General features: G+C 34.2%; 1 protein-coding gene across 2 annotated transcripts in view; it reads left to right on the plus strand.

The window, feature by feature from the left end:
- The window catches only part of Plxdc2 (plexin domain containing 2), a 416,118-nt gene that overhangs the window by 322,702 nt on the left and 69,335 nt on the right, over positions 1 to 24,081 (plus strand). For both annotated transcript variants that reach the window (XM_063237895.1, XM_003463885.4), the window contains exon 9: positions 36 to 117. In XM_063237895.1, coding sequence (XP_063093965.1) covers positions 36 to 117 — 82 coding nt within the window. The remainder of the gene's footprint in view (positions 1 to 35; positions 118 to 24,081) is intronic.

Consider the following 24,081-nt stretch of genomic DNA (forward strand, 5'->3'; position numbering starts at 1 on the left):
TAGTGTTAATGAGTATGTTCTGTCCTGTTTCCTAGCTTGTCTCCAGTTCAACAGTTGTGGCCCTTGTGTGTCCTCTCAGATTGGCTTCAACTGCAGCTGGTGTAGTAAACTTCAAAGGTAAAATAATAGTAAAACAAGTTTACAATTTGCAAAAATATGTTGCCTCTAATTTTAAATGTATGTCAAGCAAATGTAGGTAAAAGATACTCAGAAACTGGGATTTTAGTGTACTCCCTTGTCTGAGTACTGAAAATGACCAAGAATCCTCATATTCAATAAAAGCATTGTCTGAGTGTTCAAAATGACTAGGAATTCTCATATTACATAAAATCCTCATCTGTCGCACATTTACAATTCTCAACACTGCTTTTCATGCATGGTATACCTACTAAACCTAAATTGATGATTTCAATTCATATTATAAAGAAAACTTGGAATGTGATACCTTTTTTGTAGCAAGGATGGAGTATAATAGCCTCATCTACATGCTTAGTAAAGTCCCATGTAATATTTATGGTTAGTGGTCAAGATCATAGTTGTTATCAATGGTTGACACTATCTGACCTTTACATAAGTACACCGTGTGATTGTAGCCTTGTGTCCTAGTTGACTTTGACACTTAAGCTGCATAATTTGCAATGTCCAAAAAGGTTTACTGATTTTCATAAGTAATACAGGCATTTGTTCAGTCCCTAGTTAATGATGTGGGAGAGTAGATTGCTGGTATCCACAGTGATGAACAGACACCGATCCATCAAACACTCCCAGAAATTATTACAAACTGAGCTAAGGTAGAGAGGAACCAGCTACTCCACAAACTGCTTGGTTCTTGAAAAGGAAAACACAGCCTTAGTGGATTCAGAAAACACTCAAGTAAATCCTAAGACAATACTGATCTTGTTTGAAATACAAAATGAAGATTTATAAATGCATTTTTTATCTGTTAAACAATTTTGTACATCAGTTGTGTCCCAGATGTTCAGAATATAACAGTAAACAATGTTGATGTGGTAGTTGTAGCTGATCAAGTTGCAGGTTGTCTGGGAATAAGCCCTTTTCTCACCTTCCAAGTCTGTGAAGAATCAGCTTCCTTCAGTAGGTGGAAAACTGAATTCTGAGCTTTTAGTCACGCGTATACTTCCCAGAACAATGAACAGTCACGGTGCTATTCTCTACTGGCTGCAGCATCTGCTGCATGCTACAGTTATGTTCAGGAATACATCAAGAGTTACTGAAGGCTAAAAAATAAAATGCCAATTATTTGATAACAAGCTTTAGGAAAAATAAAGAAAAAAATCATTTCCCATGGTTTTAAAGATTGTACCCTGGACTTCATACATGCTAAGTAGCCTCTCTTCCAACTGAGTTACATCGACAGCCCTGGGAAACATGTTTAACTTGATAACTTTAGGGCAACCACAATAATATTGTGGCAAGAACAAAATTATTTATGGTAACCTTAGTTTTGTTTGCAATTTAATAGTAGTTTCCTTTGGGAAATGATTTTTGAGTAATGATAAAGCAAGAAGACAGCATTTTTTTTCAAGGTAGATCTTAACTTAGTTCTATATCCAGAGTGAGAGGAACTGTTATAAAATCAGAGATTGATGGTTGTTTCAGTTTATATTTTGCTAAGATTTCCTGAAGATTACATAAGTATCAGAAGTTTTTGGGCTGAGGATTTAGCACAGGGGCTTAAGTGCCTGTCCAGCAAGTGCAAGGTCATGAGTTCAATACCTGGTACAAAAAAAAAGAAAAAGAAGAAGAAGAAGAAGTTATCCAAAATCCAATTAGATATAATCAACAGGAATCTAAAGAGACAGCATTTTGATGCATAAATTTAAGGAACATTGTGCTCTGAAATAAAAATTTCCCTAAACAGTTAGGTAGAAAACCCTCATTACTCTTGTTGAAACCTACTTCAGGGTCAAGTTCAATTCTCATCCTCCCAGGAAAACTTCCATCTCTATAAAGGCTTGCAGACACTTGTGTATTTGTCTCCTCTCAGAGACGACAAGTTGCTTAAGGACAAGAACCATGAGTGATTTGTCTTTATATCTCCATAAGCAAAAATGTACGTAGTATTGTGGAAAAATGGGGAAGTGATGAAATCACCATTAGGTTCCAGACAGAGGAATTATGATTACATTTGTCTGAGACTGAAGGGTTCCTGAGATGAATGACTTTCTCCGCTAAAGATAGAAATTCCAGGGGGGAAAAAAAAACCACCAGTTGACTATCTTAGCCCAAATTCGGCTACTATGGCTTGTATCTTGATGTCCCCTCAGAGCCGCATGCACTGGTAAGTGGGGCTTTTTGAAAATAGCTGGATTTGGTTGTGTGATACTGGGATTAAGGATATATTGATATCTAAATTTGTTTAGCATAGTTCTGTGCTAGATAAGGATTCAAATAATAGGAAGGCCCACCCTGGGTGTGGGTGGCACTACCCAAAAGGGTTGTAACATGGATAGTATGGAAGGGAAAGGAAGGCTTCCCTCAGTGCTGCTTGTGGCTGCTGCTTTCTAACTGACTAGCCGTGGACTGTCTCTCATGTGCCATGCTGCCCTGCCTCTGAGTCAGCTCACAATGAAACCTCCACAAACTGTGAGCTAAGAGAAACCTTTCATCCTTTCAATTTTGGTGTCATATATTTTATCTTAGCAATGAGAAAAGTAAGTAAGACACTCATAATAATTCTTGATGAAAACAATGTTCTGGTAAATGAAAGTTTTGTAGGCTCATCTAAAAACCATTTTTCTAACGATTTCTAACCATTTTTTCTAATATATATTTTTAGTGAAAGCTAGAACTTTCAAATAAACAATTATGGAAATCAAAACATAATCATAAGTTGAGTATGTTACCACATCCATTCAGTTAAGGAATTTCTCCACCAGTGTGCTGAAGAATTTTAGAATGTTACATTTAACAGCAATTTTGCAGTCAAAAAATCTAAGGTTGATTAGAGCTCAGTTTTTTTTTATACAGGATTTCATACCTCTGAAGTAATAAGCTTTGAATTGAAGTTAGATCAAGGTGACTCCCAGCTTTTGGCCTTGATAGCTAGCTCACCTTTTATACTTCAAACTTGCTAGATTGCAGGTGCATTAAGCAACGGAATTTTATTGCTTTCTGTGAAGTGGCAGTCATATACTGTGAAAAAACCAAATCTTTTCATAACTGATGTTGAAAGCACATTACATAGTTTGCAAATTAGCATAAGAAGAATATAAAAGAGAGTCACAGCATTCCTAAGACTTCTGCATAGCACTGAAAGCACAGATTCTTTACAATTAATGGAGAAAAAAAAAAAGGTAATGTTTCATAGGAAAAATGGGAGGAATTCATCATAGAAACTGCTTTAACAAGTACAAGTTTTCTGCAAATTATTGTTTGGTGTTTTGTTGAATACCAAGCACAGATTTAAAATCTTGGATTTACTTTTAATTCTTCAGCAACCCAGTTATATATGTATCAAAATCTGTTTAATTAATTGGTTTAACTATGGCTCATTGCACTTTTGTTCAATTTAATTTCCCCACTGCATTTTATTAATTTCTCCTTAGACTTAGAAGCATCTAAACTTTTCTTTATTTCCCTAGACTTTAGAGCTTTTATTTAAAAAATAGACAAAACAAGAGAAATCCTATTCTAAGCAGCATAAAATTGCCCCTCTGATTGTTTTCGCCCACCATTCTTACTTTCTCCTATGTGCTCATTTATCCCTGAATGATAATCAGCTGCTGGTAATTACTGAACTCTCAAATTCAGCTTGCTCTGAAGAGATAAGATAATTTTAATTGGTTTGTTTATATTCTTAATTCTCATATTTTAGGGATCAAAATATAAGGCAAAATGCAGGTGTGATGGTGTACACAAGCATTAGAGAGCCTGAGGCAGGAGAATTTTATTGGGTTTGAGGCCAATCTGAGCTACATAGGAAGAGTCTGTCTACCCACCCCCTAAAAAAAAAAAACTCAAAACAAACAAATAAACAAAACTAAGGTAAAATGTTGGCAGTGACTTGCCCAAGGTCTCAGAGGACTAGACTTATCAGAGCAAATAAAGAAATGTATAATCGAGTGATCAAAAATATTTACTTAAAACATTTGTCCAATTTTTCTATGTAAGATGTTTCTTCATTTTAACTTGAGATGACTTAATAATTTTAATTATATTTTGCCCTCACTCTTTCAATAACTAACTGTGAATGTCTCTGTTCAAGTTACTATTCAAGGCTGTCATTCAGAGGTAAATAGACAAAATCACTCATCTAAAGAGACCTACATATTTCATAAGGACAGGTAGATTTTAAGGAATCAAATACGTAGTAAAACTAGTAATTGCAAGAGCTGTGGTAAGGAAAATAAAATTTTTGATAAGGGCAATGTTAGCAAAAAAAAAAAAATTAGCAAACTTGCAAAGAGTAGCAAGGGTTTTTCTTGATGCTATGAATTTTAAGGAAGCCTGTTCTTTGAAGAGTCAAAGTCTTGACCAGCCAATATTGGCTTTTCCATTTCTGCACACAATACCTGAAACTCACAATGTAGAGGAAGAGAGGCTTAATTTACCTCATTTTAAAAAGGGGATTCAGTTCATTGCAAGGTAGCTTTAGGCCACAAACATCACAGTGGAAGGTATAGCATGGGAGACCTGTTAGTTCATGGTGGCCAGGAAACAGAGCATGAGAACAGTAAGAGAAGAAACGATATAAATCCCAAGGTCACACCTCCAAGACTCATCCAGACACACTCAGACATGTGTTCCGTCAATACCCCAATGGCTCCCAAATCCAATCATGAAGACCCTCCACTTTACCCATCATAGCCACCATCATCCAAAGGTGAATTTTTTAATTAAAATACACTTTGGTTGGTAAAGTATCTGTTAACAACATATTAAATATCTCCCACATACCAGGCATTGACATGATCAGGTGCAGAATTCATAGAGCTTGTTATAGTTTAGCCAGAAAATAAGTAAATGAAGAATTAAACCAAAAAGTCTGATGGGATAAGCGATCTGCTTAATCTGAAAGAGCTGATGGTTGCGGGGGACTAGTTGGCTGAGAAAGACATCTGAGGGGAAGAAACAATGAAACAGATCTGAAATAATAGGGAGCTAGTGGCACCAAAGAGAAAGCAAAGAGCCATTTCAAAAACTGCAAGTGCACAAGCCCTGTGCTTCAAAGTCCAATGAACTGGACATGGCATGAATTAGGCATAAAGAAATAATGGTATCATATGTGGTCAGCAAGATGGAAAAGTGCCTGGAACCCAGATGTCTCAATAAGCCTTAAAGAGTTTTGTTCTCGGGCTATTGGAAGACTTTAAATTGTAGAGTGATACAATTTACAAATGTAGAGTGTAAGCAGTAAGAGTGACTTGGTTTTATTATGTTTTTAGAATAGATTTATTTGACTGTTTGGATGATATAGATAGAAATGAAAAACAAGAAGATGTTAGGGAGTATAATATTACCTCTATAGGCGCCTACTGGGGACCTGGCCTAGATCCCCAATCTCACAAATGAGTGTACAGTGAAGGCTTAAATAAATGAGATTATTGCTATGATTTTAAGGCTTCAAGAGGATCAAAATCATCTGCAGAATTTGGAGACTCTGGTGGCTAAGACAGGGGTTGTCTTTGGATAGCCTGTATTTATTTAAGTGGTTAGAGTGGAAAACAAAGGATCTTGGGAGTGGTTCAAGGACTTTGCAAGTAACAGATTATATTAACAAGGAGAAGTCTCTTAGGAGAAGATCCTCATGTTGCATTTCACTACAGGGGTGAAATTCCTGTGTCTGCAGTCTATTTAATTAATTGGTGTTGGAGCCAGCAGTCCTCAGCCCTTATCTTATCCTGCCCCAGCCATGCAGCAGCCTTTCATGTGTGTTCAATTTCCAGTTTCAGTGGCTCCCAACAGGAGCCATGCATGTAGCTTAGACCTGGATGATCATCATGGGGATCATCAGTGATGGAAGGAGACAGATTACTTACTAATAGACTAGAAGTGAAGGAAAAAAGTAAGGTAAGAATACATTTTAAGATGTCTATTAAAACATTTTGATGGATTGCAGTCCTTGTTTTGTTTTTTAGATAGGTAAGATGGCACAGATACTAGAACTGGGAAGAAGGAGTTTGGTTTAGGACAAGTTAAGTCTGAGATGCTCATCAGCCTTCAAGTGGAAATGTGAAGAGGCAGGGATATATAAACCAGAAATTTCAGGCAGAGATTATAGTTAGTGGTTCAGATTGGAGAGTCATTATCATATAGATGGAGTTTAAATTCATGGGACTGAATGAAATCAGCTATGGGGAGAGTGTAAATTGAAAATAACCTGAGTTTCCAGACACTTGCTCTGTGGTATAGCATAGCATAGGGTGATGCTAATTTTCCACTACCTGAAATTATTTTAAAAATAGTATACATGTACATCTACATGTATGTTTTATAGACAAAGAATTCCTCTAAAAAGATGTATAGAAACTAACAAAAGTATCTGTCAAAGGAGAAACAGTATGTGTAGCTTTTTGTTATAGACTCTTGTGTGACTTGAATTTGTTGCCACCTGGAGTTGCTGGCAGGGAGAAATCAGCAAAGAAAAAAAGGGGAATATAAGTTCCCTTAAAGAGTAGAAATGCAATCTTGCTCATTTTTGCATCTCTCATAGTATCCCACACAGTGCCTGGCCTAAAATAAATATCCAAAATATGAAGTTAGACTAAATTGTGGAGATAACTGAGACCAGAGATTTCTGCTTTCCTAAGGATTCTAATTGCTATTTTATTGGCCCTGTCAATGTCAGCCAAATTGCTGTAGGAAGAAACTGACAAATGGTAGAAATATGCCAACATTCACCAGTAAGCCAGCCGTACGCTTGCTTTATATAGTGTTGCTCATCCTTTGATGTCTCACTTTAAAAGTATTGCTTAAGCTCTATATTAAAGTTAAAAATTTTGTTCTGGTGAAAGTCTGGAGATAAATATATTCAATGATTCTATCTATTTAAGTTATAAGTAGAATACACATATTCCTGTAAATAGGCATTCCTGTAAATAGTTTTAAGAGACTAGCAATATGACACATATTTAGTATGAGGTAGAAGATAATAGAAAATTGATGTTTTCTAATAACTCCTCTATTTTTAAACTTTCTAATTCTATTACATTTCCTTGAATGTACCTGGTGGTAGCTATTATTTTTCACTGAATAAATTATATTTATTTGCAATAACTAAAAGAACAGAAGGGATCATATATACTTCAAACGTTTTGGAAACTTTAAAATCAGAAATATCAACTAATAATTTATTAACAATGTGAAGTGTGTTATGAATGAAAATTAATTAAAGGTGAAAGAAAAACACGGCTAAATTTTCAAAGTAGAATGCACTTACATCATTGGCTCTTTTAGCGCACAGAAATTAAAATGCCTAAGCTTAAGGAAAGAGAGAGGGATGCAGAGAACTTAAATTGTGGGGCTGACTCAACCTTTCCCGTCAGTGATCTTATGGTTCTGAATAAGAGAGTACCAGAGAGATCTGAACACCTCTTCTTCCTTTCTACAAATGGTCCCATTTGCACTAATGGGTGTGACGCCCGTTCTTAAGGAGGTAGTATTTTTCCTATCTTAAGATTCTAAAAGTAACCAACAGTTTTATCTAAGTTTAGTCAAAGGCCCAAGGTTTGTTGGACATGATGGGAAAAACAGGGTTTAGTAAGAGGCAATGTGTGGGCTCCTGGGAGCTACAGCACTAAGGAATGCTAAGCATAATAAAACTGCTGATTTTATAACTTTACTCATTGCAGAAGCTAGGCTTTGAGCATGGAAAAACTCTTTTATCAGCCATGAGGGAATGTCTAGGTAATTCAACTATGATGTTAAATTTAGTCCAAGACTCTAGGATTAAGAGAAGAGTCAGGAAGCCACAGTTGTATGATGAGACAGACACTGCTGAATACATGGCCAAGAGTAAAATTTGTAAATAAAAATGCATCAGCAGTTAGAGTAAATGTAACTGTGCTCATTCAATTGTACTTTATCTTGAACCAATGCTTTTCACATACAGTCTGAGTTCATACCTATAGACTGTATATACATTTAAACAATGTACCTAAAGAAACTCATTGGCTTTAGTGCTTAGGTGTGAAGAACTAATAAACTGACAAAATTTTGGAATCAAAGAACCCTGATCCAAAATTTATTATTGCCTTAGATTTATTGTAATAAATTGGGAGAAGACAAGGTTCTGTTTACAAAGGCATCTAATCTCTGAAGCATGTGTTTCACATTCTTTTATTAATCCATGTTCCAATATGTTGACTTTCTTTCAAGATAAAATCGCTTGTATTTGCTTATCAGAATCACTGAATAGTAAAACTCTAGTAGACAAAATGTTACTATTTTCAGTGTATTAGTTGAATAGCAATTTTAAAATACAAAATATAAATCTGTTTTTCAATGACAAAAAGTTTTTGTTTCTGAAAAGTTACAAAGATAGGATTTCATTGACAAGGATTTTGGATATAAAATGTATGCAATTTTTTTCAGAAAAATGTTTTTAAATTGTGTATGTTTCTAGCTCTCTAAAACCTGTTTTATATTTTGTTCTCTCTCTTTTTGTCCATTGGCACATGTGCCAGCCTCTAGGGAGGGATATGAATATAGAATAAAAACTACTTTTCTTTTTTCCAAACTCTATAGAGAAATAGATGCTTGTACCAAGTCTTCTGATAACCAAGCCCCACTTGAAATAGTAAGGTGCTCTTTGAGAATCTCTTCTTTCCTGTCAATGAATGCTATGCTTACTCTCCATCTCAAACCAACTGGCAAAGTATGGATAAAATCTACAGAATTATTTAGCATCACATATATTTATAACAGCTTTTTAAAGATTATTCAACTGATTCTGAAGTTTTGTTAATGCTTTAACTAACTGTGGTAGCTACATTTTATATGGCAATAATTTAGGAAGCTAGCCTTCGCCAAGTTTACTCTCACACACATACATAAGGTGTCTAAAACTGGAACATTTTAGTGGTGACTTATAAATTCCATTTCCTTTGTTTGCTTTGACTAATCAAATAATGAGCTACTCTGAAATAATTAAAAGTTAATTATCCAAGAATTAAATTGTATTTGTTCATCTTAAAAACTGTAGGTACCAAATCATTATGGGGGAAAAAGTATAATCCCTAAAAGACAAGGAAATAAAAATTTTAAAATGAGCAAATTTATAGTTGGCTATTGTTTAAAAAAAAAAGACTAACATTAGTATAGATTATTTGGGAGGACCTTAAATTGCCAATCTTTTATTTACAAAGCTGCTATGAAGGTAAATTAAAAGATTCAATAAAAGTAGTTTGTGGTTTATTTTTGCTGGAATTATAGTGTTTAACAAGCAAAAGACATGCAAAAGACAATATGTTCATACTCGAACCAACTATTTCATTATTTTTGTAAGAATATTATTAAAATGCCATTGCAATAATTTTTGGTTTTCACCTTCTGTAAAAATCTATCCTCCAGAAAAGTTAAAACATGACAGTCTCATTTTCTGATATAAACACGGGGCTAATTATATTCTAGTTTTATGCTATTTTTCAATACTAAACACTTTTCTGTCAAGCCCTGAGTCAGAGATGCAATTTTACCAATTAAAAGGACTGCAAATAATTTGTAATAAATATGATTATTTCAGGAATTCTAATTCTGTCATTCATGGAAAAGTACAAGAAATGCAGTAAATCAGCACTGTGTACACTAATCCCATTGTTTTGTTAGTAGAACTGTTGTCAAAATGTAACTCTTCATGTAGTTGTAGGTCAATCTGACCAACCCAATTATGTTATCAGGGCATGCAAAAACAAAGTTAATTCCAGATAAAAATGAAACCTGAGGGTTACATGAATACTAGCATTCCAGGATTTTTTTCTTCAATTTTATAGAAAAGGATTAGCAGAGTCTAGATTAGTGAGACTCATTTTATTTTTCCTTCCTAGAAAGCCATTTATTCTTTCACCTCTGCTCTTAACCTCTTCCTTCAATGACAGCTCATAGACAAGGGATAACTATTCTCTGAATCATGGCTTTGGCTATAACTATTTATAATGATAGATTCTCTAAAAATTCACAGGTTTTTATATTCTTAATATAATGTGTTTTAACCATGAGAAAAAACCTCAGTATTGATCTAGCCCCGTTCAAAATTAACCTACTCCTCCTCCACACTTTAACTAACTCATAAGTTTATTTTATCATTGCCCAAATTTCCTTCTGCTGCTGCTGCTGCTGATATATCCCAAGAGCTTTGAAAGAAAGAATGGGAAGATTGTTTGAAGCACAGGAGGCGCCTGAAAACACAATAATTACAATAACTTCAATTCTGTATTTACTACTTGCAAGGTGTCACATGAGCACATTTCCTATCACTAATGTTGATTCATTCTGTTCTTGCTTTCCGTCTTTGGAATCACAGGAAGAGATATTAGGATTAGTCTTTTATAAACCACGTAGAGAAAACTTAGGAAAGTTTAGAAGCCTACAAACCCAAGGTCATAAAATTGATATTTGGTGGAGTTAAGGTTTAATTTTTTAAAATTATATAGACTGGATCTTTGTAGAGATGAAAACAATCAACACTAGGGTTGAAATGTTGACACGTGTAGCCCTGTTAGGAATGAGAATAGACTGAGTAAGCAACCCTAAGCAGTAGGAATCCCTCAGGGGTACGAATAAAGACCCTCCCTGACCTTTTCCAAAGAAAAAGTTAATAGGTTATTGACAGGAATCTCCATTCACAACTTAGCTGAATACTTTTTGTATGGAATACATATGAAAGTTCTTTAACTATACTTGTGGTTATGCTCATACAATATACATGATTGGCAAGGTAGTTTTCATAGAAAAAAAAAAAAAGAAAAGAAAGTCATGAATTAGGCCTAGCAATAAAAATAACACAGGGTTCTCTTGGCAAAAAAAAGAAACAAGATTTTGTGAATAATCAGTTAAAATGGCATTCAAGAAAAAGAATGCATTGTGTGTAGGAGTACTGCATCTTCACTTTATTCTGTGGTATTTCCTACCACTCTATCAGGAACTGGAGAGTAATTTCTCCTTTGCCTCACCCATGCACATGGTCTATGATTAAAAAAAAATCTGTGATCGACATTTTATTGTTTAATTTTTAGTTTTTATTACTATACATTTGCAATACACAATGATTGCATTCACTGTCCGGAGTTGGTACCTGGATATAACTCATCTTAATTCTTTTTTCAGTCCCTTCCCCTACTTCCCTCTCTCCTCCCTCCAAAGATCTAATCTACACTTTGAAAGAATAGGCTCAAAATTCTTCAGACATTTGAAATATGACTGATGATCCCCCTGGATGATCTATAGTAACAGCACAAACAGGAAGGAACACATAGTAGGAGATAAACATGTAAGAAAATTTGACCAATAGATTAACTGAACTTGAGCACAAAAGATTAATGAGGAAACCACTGTTGTCTGTGAAGTGAGCTGCAGATCCTTCCCTTAAGCGCGCACCTGCTCAGTCTCCTGTAACAGGCCTGTCTTTGCTTGTTGACCCAGTTCCCATCCATACCATCTTTCCCTCTCAAACGTGGGCTGTGTGCCCTGAAAATTATTCAGCCACTCTACCAAACCTCGTTCTGCTATTCTTATTGTCCTCCTGTTCTGTCACTGTCTGGTTTACACTACACTGGAGTGTTCAGAAATAAAGTCAGATTGAAATATCTAGGATGGCACAGTCATGTTCCACCATGGAATTCCTGTGACAGAGAGCATAGACTCACAAGTCCAGAATATTTACTGTCTAGATCTTTAGAGAAGTTTGCCAAATAAATGAAAAACATATAACAAATGTGTCAATTAATGGGGAAAAAGTAAAATCTTATTCACAGCAAATTATTTTGGGAAAAATTTTAACTCTGTTTATGAGAGGTTTAGTGCAATGAACAGGGATAGTAGGATAAATTAATGATTTTAATGAGTGTTACTTAAAGAGGGTACCAAAAAGTAAAAGAATGCAGGACCACTTCAAACTAAAACCACAAGGTTACAGATGAATAATGAAAGATAATTTGAGAGTGTTAAATTATTGGATGCCGAGAGCTAAGGAAGAGAGTAGCATGGAGATTCAGGTAGCTGTATGCATTCAACATATGCTTCTGTAGCCTTTGCTGTAAACATCCTTCCTATGTTGATTAAAGGGTTATGCTCCACAATATTAAGTCAGTTTCATTGAAAACAAGTCTGAAGCAAAACCACATAGCCGAGAATGCTTCTGTTAACATAAGGTGACTGTATTTCATGAAGCAGAAAATTGCTTCCTGCCCAAATTCTTAAAATCCTTTTTTTGCTGTCTTTAATAAGACATAGAACATTGGTACACATGAGCTGCATAAAGCTCTAATAGAATTAGCATTTAGTAATTTGATACTTTATATGCCTGAGAAATGTGATGCAGAATAAAGCAAAGAAATAGGGAAGAACACACTGCTTTATAACTAGCAACTTTCCCTAAAATGGAATGGATTTACCAATGTATTGTTGATAATCGACATATGGACCTGGGCACCTGGGCCTGGTGCACTCTCAGGAACCTTCTCACCTTCCAAGTGAACTCACAGATCCATGATGAAGTGAGCGTTACCAAGAATCCAAATGGAAGCCAATTTTTTATATTCTAAAAGTGACTTTTTTGGAGGAAGAACACAGTTGAGACACAAACTTAGGACATCATACATGTTTCAGAAAGTGTCTGTCACTGTGCAGCGTTCCCAGCCCCAATAGCATTTTATTTTTTTAAGTATTGCTTTTGCAACCTAGAATTCAAGAGGCTAAGTGAACGCAGACACACACACACACACACACACACACACACACACACACATACACAACATATTATGTATGTACTATTCTTAAGCATAAAGGTTTTAAATAGTAAAGAAATCATCTTGAGAACATTACAGCAAGCTCTATAAGTTTTAGAAGTCTTTTCACCAAAATAAATTTATTTCTACTTCAGATAATTATTTTTACATGTTTAGAAGATAAAACTAAACTCACTATGAATTCTAAATATAAATTAAGTAGCATAGTGCTTTTGATCACAATAAACTTGAAAAAGGGTAACTACTAATTTTCATCTTGAATGTCTAATGTGACCTAATATAGATTACCATGTATGTATAAAAATTTATTTTATTTTATTTTAATCTAGATCTTAGAAAAGGTATTTCACAAATATAATATCTCTTGAAAGATGTGGAAGTGCAGTATCAAAAAGTGTTTGAGCAAAAATGTTTTAAATTCTAGACTGCTGGTGATTGTAAGGTTCACTTCATTATTATTATCAGTCTTATACTACCTCATCTTGTGTCTTCTAAGGACAGAAAGAAAACGTTGCTTCTCACAGTGTCTGTCAATGTTATATTCTAAATGAGGTAATAGTAATAGTATATGTCTGAAAGATTTAATGTACTGCAAAATAAAATGATAAAAATCTTTTTTTTTTTTTTTTTTTTTTTTTTTTTTTTACACTGGGGATTGAACTCATGACTGTGCACTTACCAGGCAGGTGCTTATGCTTGTTGAGCTAAGTCCCCCATCCCAAAATTCTTGGATTATAATATGACAAAGTATAGAAATGATTTAATAAAATGGTTTCTCACTTTTTATTTCTTAAATAGGAGAAATATATTTTTAAAAATAAAAATCCAAATGTATGAAATACCAGTTAGATTGCCTTGGGCATGTTCTGTGAACAGGTGCAGTGCTGAGTATAGCCATTCACTTTTATTTCCCCCCGAACCACTAGAGTAGCCATGAGGGGCCTCTGGAGAGCTGCACTCTGGACTTAGCTCCAACGTCAGTCATTCATGCATGTCTTCCTGATAGGAAAGCACTGACTGTCCTGTCCACCCAGTTATTCTTTATGTACATCATTTCCAAAAACCCAATTAATGCAATGAGGGGCACTTTGTCTCCTAAACGATGACTGCAGTTGGAGGCAGACAATGATACTGATTTGCTGAGACCATTTATTGGTTACTCTTCCTGAAGAGATGACAGCAATGGTAACGGTCTCTTGTATTCCTGAATAGTCCTTTTCCAAAATATCATCATTCAAAATAGAAACAATGAAAATTTCAGGTTTGATCCTGAAGCCTAGTTTCTAGTTTCTACTAGAAATAGCACCTTTTTCTATTTCTCAGTCCAAACATTCCAAGTAAAATTCAGACACTTATTTATAGTAAAGTAGTAAATTAGAGGAGACCTTCCTCTGATCAGATAAACCTCTCTGCAGGGGATTTCTCATTCCTCACCAAAGTCTAACTTGGATACCTTGTCAGGACAGGGGTGAACTGATTCATGCATTGTTGATGCTCTTGAGGAAAATAGCTCAGAAAGCGGAAGCCATGAATCTGATCACTGCAGAATCAAAATTCATGAGCAAAAGGATAGCATTTTATAGAAGCACAGCACACCTAAAGCCCCAAGATTTTAGATTTCTTCTTCTGGGCTAACAACAAAGTAAAAGTTATAGCTCTCTCTGCTCACCTTTATGCATCTTGAGATGCTATTTAAATATAAAACTTGGTGTGGAGTCAAGAACTTTTTAAAAGGATATTTAAAAAATGAAATCCTGAAATTTCCATTAGTTTGTTTTTGTACTCGGTGTATACTCTGGTGGCTCAGGCATGGGAGGAATTTTTTTCCTTCTGTCCTTGAAGACTCAGATCTCGATTCTGTTGGACAAAGATAGCAAAGTTGGGTGCTGGCAAGAAACTTAGATTCTCAAATATTAAAGAGTTTGACTTTCTGTTTTATGACTTTGAGTGTTGTGGTGAAGGAAACTGAAGTCTTCATCAGGTCTTGAAGGATATGATGTCGATTTTTCTTTATGACTCAGGTTACAGTGTATTTTTTCAATAGGCATTTTATGACCTGTGATAGGTGACTGTAAGGATACAAAACTATGCAGTAACTTGGATTTACGGAGCACTTACTATGCCGCGCACCAAAACAGTATTTCATCTACAGTGTGTCATTTCATCCTCACCAAACCCCAGCAAAGATGGATTTTGCCATCTCCATCTTATACAAACTGAATCTCTAATAGTAACTTGTGTTGATCACAATAGATATCAAATCCAAAGACTGACCCCGATTTTATGTATGCAACTCTTAAGTTCCCATTCTTTCCACTGAGTAATATCCCTCACATTTAGTCAAATGGTAATAACTGCAAGGAACATTGCCAAATTGGCATGAGAAATACATAACTGATAACTGTTGAACAAATTTCAGGTCAACTTTTATAAGTTCAAGCTAGTATCAGTACCCTCCACTTCTTCCTTTCTTATTCTTCTGATGGGCATATTAAATAAAGCAGATTTTTTTAACCTGAAAATACCCATAGTGTGTTGAAAATTATTAATCAAGTTGGCAATTATTAACTCAAAGCTAGAAGCTTCACTGTTCTTAGTGACTGAACTTGGGAAAAGGAGTCAAGTCTGAAAATAAAAGATTCCTTTTTAAATGTCATACAAATTGCTCTGCTTTTTAATTTTTTATAGGCTTGCATGTTACTCACACAAAGGACTCTAGAAATATGCAAAATAGCAGAAGTTTTAAATGGAAAACTAACTTTTTCATCTTAGATGCTAATAGATAACAAAGATAATTCGTTTCATTCTTACAAATAACACACCTGTAAGTATAACCTTTCCTACAATGAAAATATGAAGCATTTTATTCATATGTACATAATTTAAACAAGCATAGTTGCCTGTTTATAAAGTCTTAGTCTTACTTCGATAGCCATATTTTAACCTGATTATCATTTTTATCTTTGAAGGACTGTATTTCTGAAGAAGAAACTGAAATTCATTCAGAAATAAGGACCAATATTGTTGAAACAGGTTTTCAGACATATGCTTGTTAGTTGCCAAAGACATATATAAGATTCATCAACTAAGAACTATTTTTAAGTTGTACTGACTGCTAGTAAGCTAAACTTGCAGTTCATGTCTCTAAATACAAAGCTTCTATTAGACTCTCAGCAATCTAGGACCTCTGAACTTAATGGAAGATTATTAGAAGGAATGAGTAGCTATTACGTGCTTTTGTTAAACATAGAATTCAGCTTTCCCATTGGTATGATGTTTGCTGTAGATTATTCATGAATATCTTGTATCATTTTTAAGTATAGAATATCACCACCTCATCATTAAAAATCAAACTGAGTTAAAATAATTAAAATGTACTCCAATAATACATTTATCCCATAAATACAAATAAACTTTTAAAAATCTATTAATGTGATTAATAGAAATGTGCTGAAGATCATTCAGTGTCTTGATAGCTGGAAAGTTATTTGATAAATGCAGTACTACTTCCTATAAAAATGTTAGCAGAGATATACGAATACTGATTACACGCAATAATAAATGTTGTTTCACAGCAACATAAAGATATACCGAACACAGAAGCCCCAGAGACATGCCGTTAAAATAGGGAATAAGGCTGGATGTTATCACCATTATTATGTCACATAATTTTATATTCTAGTTATTACATACACAGTATAGAAATTTAAAATGAGAGATACAATTTTAGAAATAGTGAAACAAAAATAAAGAACCAATTAAAAAGAATTACACAAGTCATTACTTATCTATGTCAGAAATAAGAGTATAGAACATACAGTAAAAAAATCTCCTTAATATAGTAAAAATAGGTAAACAGTCACTAACAAACTTACTAACCTGAAGAAACCATATTAAGAAACAATGAAAATTTGGCGAGGCACTTAGACTGTCACTTGAATAAACATTTCAGTGTCTGAAAAGCTAGAATGCATTAAAATGTCAGTTATTTCCACATCAATTCTATAAAATGCACAATGGGATCATTATTTTGGAACATTAGAATGTGATTATGAAAATCACAGAGGAGAATGAGTGAACATGTTCAAGAAAAAATTAAATATAAAATCAATGATAGAAGACTTAAACTCCTAGGCATTATTTAACAAATGCCCCAGGACTCTTCAAAGAAATATATATTTTTTACTTTAGTTCTTGCTTTCAGTCATATGACAAAATACATTTAAAAGCGTTTAAAACATTGAGAATGAACTAATGGACTCACAAAAATAGAATGTAGTAAGTATTTAGTGCCAAGGAATGGGAGGATTTTCTTAAAGAAAAAACAAAATCAAAGAAATACATCTTAAAAAGCTGAAAACCTTAACTACGTAAAAATATATCCTGCTGTAGGCCAAGAAAACATTCACTTTTGGAATTAAGGTCCAAATTTCTGACAAGCAAAATATTGAGCATTCTTGGTTCATGAAATCTTTTTTAAAAATCTACTGAAATAAAATATAAAAATTTTAAATGTGAAAGTGATGAATTTTAAATTTAAAAGGAATTATAACAATTAAAATGACACAGGTATTGTCTATAGAACCTGAATATACTTCTATAAAACCATTTAATGGGATATATGCTGTCACTAACAATTTTTCCTAAAAGTTGTTTGTGAATATTAAAATGCCTAGGTCTTACATTAATTATGGAAAAGTAAATTGTCATATTTTATTGATGTGTACATATAAATAAAGTATAATACAGTAGGGTGGAAAATAACTCCAACAATATCATGGCATTGGATGTACCTATGTTTGTTTTTACAATACTCTAAATTTTGTTGACATTGTTATTTTAAAACCAGGTACTGCTATTTAAAGGCTCAATATATTAACCCTTGAACTGTTTATGACATGGTGTTTTTCAGAGTAAAGGTTGTAATTTGGGAAGATCATATCAACCCGCATTTAATGAAATAGAGTAGAACAGAAAATACATCTGTGCTTTATGTGGGTGGGCTCGTTAGAGAAAAGAACAGCAAAAATAAAAAAGCACAGTGAAATGAATATGTTTTTTCACTTCAGTGCATACACAAACTAAACTTTAAAGTTTAAACACTTAATATTATATAGTTTCTTACTATGGTTTACTCCAAAGTAATTTAAGGAATTCTGTATTGGAGTTATCCATATTTTTTGTTATAATTAGAGATTTCTGGAATCACATCCTTTGTATGAGTAAATCATTCACATACTTTGGTCAAGTTTTGTTATTTCTGTCCCTGATGTTGAGAAAACAAACAATATTAGAAAATGGAAAAATATCACTTGCTCATGGATAGGAAGAACCAACATAGTGAAAATAGCCATACTCCCAAAACTACAGTTTTACTGTAATTCCAATCAAAATACCACTAACATACTTCACAGAACTATAAAAAATGTTCCTAAAATTCATTAGGAATCAGAAGAGACCCAAAATAGTGAAAGCAGTTCTCGGCAACAAAGGCAACTCAGGAAGCATCATAATCCCTGACTTGAAATTATACTACAAATTAAGGTGATAAAATCATCTTGTTATTGACAAAAAAAGCAGATCTGAAGATCAGTGGAACAGAATAAAAGATACAGAGTCAACTCCAGAACACTCAGCCGCCTCATCTTTGACAAAAGAGCCAAATGTATTCACTGGACAAAAAGTAGTCTCTAATAAATGGTGCTAGAAAAACTGACTTTCCACATGCCAAAAACTAAATCTGGATCCATATCTATCATCATATACTAAACTAAAGTCAAAATAGGTCCAAGATCTTCATATTAAAACAGAAACACTAAATACACTAGAAGAGAAAATAGGTAGAAATCTTAAAGACATAGGTGTAGGCAAAGACTTCATGAACAAAACCTGGACTACATGAGAAATATTACAAAGAATCAGCAAATGGGATCTCATCTTATTAAAAAGCTTCTGCACAACAAAGGAAATCACCAATAAAGTGAAAAGACAACCCGCAAGGTTGGAAAGATTATAGCCAGTTGTTCCTTAGTCAAAGGCCTTAAATCCAATTCAAAGAGCCAATCCAAAAATGAGTATCTGAAATGCATGTACATTTTTCAGATAAAAAAGCACAAACGACAAATAAAAATGAAAAAATGTTCACCATCACTGGTCATTCGAGAAATACAAATTAAAACAATATTGAGATAAAATAACACCTTACCCCGGAAAGAATGGCTATCATCAAGAAATCAACCAGTAACAAATGCTGGTAGAGTTATGGGAAAAAAGGAACCCTTCTTCCCTGTTGGTGAGAGTGTACACTGGTGCAGTCACTGTGGAAATTCCTCAAGAAACTAGATTGGAAGTCTCATTCAATCCAGCTATTCCCCTTTTGGGTATCTTCTCAGAAAAGTTGATTAGATTCAAGACATCTTATTAGAACAAACCATGCTTCACATTCTTACATGTTGTAAAGAGGTAAATTTTTCTAATTTATCCTGCAATATTGCCTCTCTAATAGGTTTTTGATTGATTTATCTGCATTCCTATAGCTGTATTCAATGAGTGGTTTATGCATGAAAATTCTGAAAAAATTTACCATCAAGTTTATTGATTGTAAAGAGATACCAGTCCACAGGTGATATTGTTCATGTCATGCTTGCAGCCAACTAGGAGCCACAAGTGTACCCATGAGGCAAATGAGATATGATTCCACTAATCTGTATTTAAAATAATGGTGGGTATAATCTACTGTTAGAATATAATGATCTATTTTCCAAATTAAATGGTTTCAGTTTCTCAAATAAAACATCCCTATATCTTACAGCATCAAACTACCTTCTTTATCTATAAATAACATTAGTTAATTAATATTAGCTGTTTATCATCTAATCTAAAATACATTTGCTTTTTTAAAGTATCATTCCATCTCTTTGACATTAAAGGATCATTTTCAAACTTTTAGAAACTAACAGGAAAATCTTCTAAACGTGCAGCTGATTTTTCTATTACGATAACACACTCGAATAAATACACTTGATGAGGCATTTGTCCCAAAATCTGCAGAATTTTACATAGTAATCTCCAACAGATTTCAACAAATTATAGGAATAAAGTAGGTCAAATCACTTCCTATTTTTACAAATAAAGTTTTATTGGAATACAGTCTTATCCATCTGTTTATACATATATTTGTGTCTGCTTTCAAATTAATAGTGGAAGAGGTGATGAGTTGGGACAAAAATTATATAGCTGCAAAGTATAAAATAATCACTATTCATCCCTCACAGAACAAGTTTGTTTATCTCTGATGCAGAAAATATTTCCTGACACAATCCTAACTTCATGTAATATTTCCTTCCTGAGATCGCTTCTGAAGATATTTCATCTTACTGGCAAAATGATGCATGTTCAGATGCTCAGAGAGACATCCATTTCATTTTTAACCCTTATTTATCACATATGCATATATTTTAATCCATTTTCTTCATTCAAATATGTTAATCTTGCAAAAGCAGTAGTCCTATTTCCAAAACAGTTTCTAAAAAACTGAAATAAGAAATTTGATACTCTTGTTTCTTGATTTGACAGATGTTTCAAGTATGGAGAATATTGTTTCAAACAGCATTATTTAAGGAGGCTCCTTAACATGTTCTTTGGGGGCTTTAAAATCAACACCTCATTGAAATGCAGTGCAGACTAAAATTTATTTGAAGTACAGCCCTCTGTCTTTTTGTTTTGCAATTAGGTAGGATAATTTGAAAATAAAAAACATTGACAATCTATTGTAGTTAGACCCTCAGATTTTTTTCAAGTTAATGTTTGAGGAATATTTACAAAATTTCATAACTACTATCTGCATATAAATGTTGATTAAAGATTTGGCTCTAACATGAGGAAATTCAGATTTTTTTTCTCTTAAGATTTTAAAAATCTAGGTCCTCAATACAAGAAATTTATATTATAAAACGTCTCACATTACCATACACAGAATAAATCCGTAATATTTTCTGAATCTTGTATTTATTTTGAAAATCTCACTCTTTTCTACAATTACCAACTTTGCTACATACCTATTACAAAGACATGACCAAGCTATTAAAAGGAGCTAATATTTATCGAACCTTTCTTGTGTACCACTGTACTTCTTATTATTATATACACCCCCCACTTCATTTTACAGATGAGAAAACCAACTTCAGAAAACTAATGTAAGGATAACAGTTCCAGTTAGATAGGATGATTAATTTTTTTTATGTTCTATTCACAAGGTGGAGACTAATAATATTGTATTGTGTATTTCAAAATTCCTAAGAAAATACACCTTAAACATTCTCATAACAAAAAATATCCGGGTTGAAAGACATATTAATTAGATTAATTTCATCATCTGTCATTGAGCATACATATGTTGTAATACCACATCATACCACATAAAAATATACAAATCTACTCTATCATGATAAATTAAGATAAAATTTTAAAAGTGAAAGGAAAATAACTTTCCTTGAATCAGAAGCCTGTTTTGTGCCCAAGACAAAATTCTAACAAAAGTGCTTTACTTTTACCTTGTTCTTTTGAAAGCCTCTAAGATAAACTCAAAGGCAACCAGCTATAGTACAGTAACTGGAATTGCTGCAGCGGTTGGGGAAGTCTGAACAATAGTCTCTCGCTCTACCTGGGAGAGGAAACAGGGATGGTGCTGGGAGAAGGTGAGGCTTGAGCTGAACAGAGTTAGTAACTGGGGCTTCCTGGGGCTTCCAGGTGACAGCGTGTTCAAAGGCAGAGTCAGGAAAGAGCTAAGTGCGCTCAGGAAGGGCAGGAAAACTGCTGTTATTGGAAAGGAGAGAGCATAACAAGGGGCAGATGGGCTGAGGAGAAGCTGAGAGGCCTGATTTCACCTTCCAGGAAGTCAGTGGTGTTCTAATGTCAGTGTGGTTGTGGTGAGAATCATCAGCGATGCTACTTCATAATGAAAAGTGAATCATACTCAGATCCAAGAATAGCACTTCAGTTGGCATCCCAGGGAATCCCAGTGGGGAGAGGCTCTTTGTGCATCACTGTTACAAGTGCTGGGAAATCAACATGCTGAAGTGTGACATGCTTAAAGTCACTGGGTTTAAACCAACACACAAATAAAAAAACAACTAAGAGGAGATAAGAACATGTCCCCAGCTCAGCTGACTTTTTCTTTATTTGGAATTCAGAAATAACAAGAAAGTGGCTTTCAAAATAATCTATGTGACACACACACACACACACACACACACACACACACTTTTGCTCATAATTGCTCTGTGTATTATTTATATTTCTGAATTATAAGAATTGCTAAAAAGTTAGAATCCAGTTTTATTCAATTTTAAGAAACTTAGGTCCAAGAATGTATGAGACTTTCCAACCAAATTTTACTGGTTTTTGCATTCTCGGTCCCTTCTATGCTCACCGTTAGTAAATTACAAATAAATTAAAAGAGAATCAATTATGAGTAAATAAATGAGTGAAGGACTTAATTGACTCACATATTTTCAGTAGAGCTTAATTTCACACAATACAACTGAGAGATTGTTTAATGAGTCAAGGAAACTGCAGTATGTCTGTACTTTATCCTGGGATTACTTTAACAATTTAAGCAGCTAATTTTTGTAAGATAAGCTTTCAGTAGCATACAAATTTAAGATCTGCTACTGTATCATTATGAGATAAAAGTGTATGTATTTCACTATTTTTTTTTAAATCTGGAATAGAGAAAGTGAAGACAAACTATGTTTTTTAAAAGTTCATTTCAAATACTTGTGCTTAAGGGACACCCCTCAATTTTTTCTTGGTAGAAAACTGATACATTCACACCTTCCAAAAGTCCATTCCTGAATATTCCTGAATATTTAAACAGACTTGAAAGAAAAGGAGAAAACAGTCACGTAACTGACCTGAAGTTAAATAGACATCACACATCAGAATATCACTGGGTGAGCAGAAATGGTTCGAGCCAACTGGGGATTCTTGAAGTTAAAATGCCAAGTCACACGCTGGTGATTATGCCACACTTAAACTTGCTCAACACAGATGGTAGGTATAAAATAGCTGAGCTTCAGTGGGTCATGTCTGGAGAGAATGACAGATATGGTCTTCTCGGTTGACAGTAGGGTTGTTTTCACATTTCCCTTGAATTAAATTATGCTCTTTCATGCCATAGTGTCTGAAAGAATGCTAGCATCTTTAGCTAAAACTCTTAGAAAAGACCGCATGTGGACTCTTTGCAAAACATGTGAAGGGAAGAAAAAAGTACAATTTTACCCCTATAAGAAATATAAACCTCCCAAACTGAATTTCTTCCATTTTCAAAAGTAAATAAATGCTTGTTGGATTGATATACTTTAATATGGATTCTTATATATAAATGTACTGTACATGTGTGTATAATATTAAGGGACAATGCAAATCTTTGATTTTAATAGACCGAGAAAAACATTTTTAATTTTTAACTTATCATGTGTCAGATATACTAAGTGTGATCAATAGAAAACAATGACCCCAACTTTGTTTCAGAGAAGTTTGTTCATTAAGAGATACTATATAAAGGAGAAAAGTGAAATAGTAATGATGTGATCACAGTAATTATGAAGCTTTGTCAGAATGTGCCAAGAGTAGTAATTTCTGGTCATGAAAATGAATGAGCTATATCAAGACCGGCAGTGAAGACAAATTATTCCAGTCAAAGCAAGTAGTATGAACAAAATCCTGTTAGCCATGTGCTCCCTAGTGTGTTGTTGAGGATCCCCAAGAACACACACAGGTCCAACTACACCCATAAAGCACTCACAAAATTTGGAAAAGCTGCTATGCTCAAAGTCTCCATTTATTACACAAAAAGAAGATAAATTAAAATTATCAAAGGTAAAAAACACATAGCACAAACTCCGGGACAGGCTTCCAGCTGCCATCTCCCAGCAAGAAAACTTAGACAGCACTAATTCCCCTGGCAATGTCATGTGCTTGCCAACCACAGACGCTGGCCTAAGCCTTGGGCCCAGGGTTTCAAAGAGGGTCATTCACACAGGCAAGGGAAATCCCTGTGGCTTTCCTGACTCATCTCAGAGTCTCATGCTCCCGGGAGGTCAACCTGATACATCATGGCCCTGGGCTCCAGGTGAATTATATGAGCTTTTCA

The sequence above is a fragment of the Cavia porcellus genome, unplaced genomic scaffold, assembly GCF_034190915.1.
Source record: "Cavia porcellus strain 051 isolate PalLab524CR breed Dunkin Hartley unplaced genomic scaffold, mCavPor4.1 scaffold_27, whole genome shotgun sequence".
NCBI lineage: Eukaryota > Metazoa > Chordata > Mammalia > Rodentia > Caviidae > Cavia > Cavia porcellus.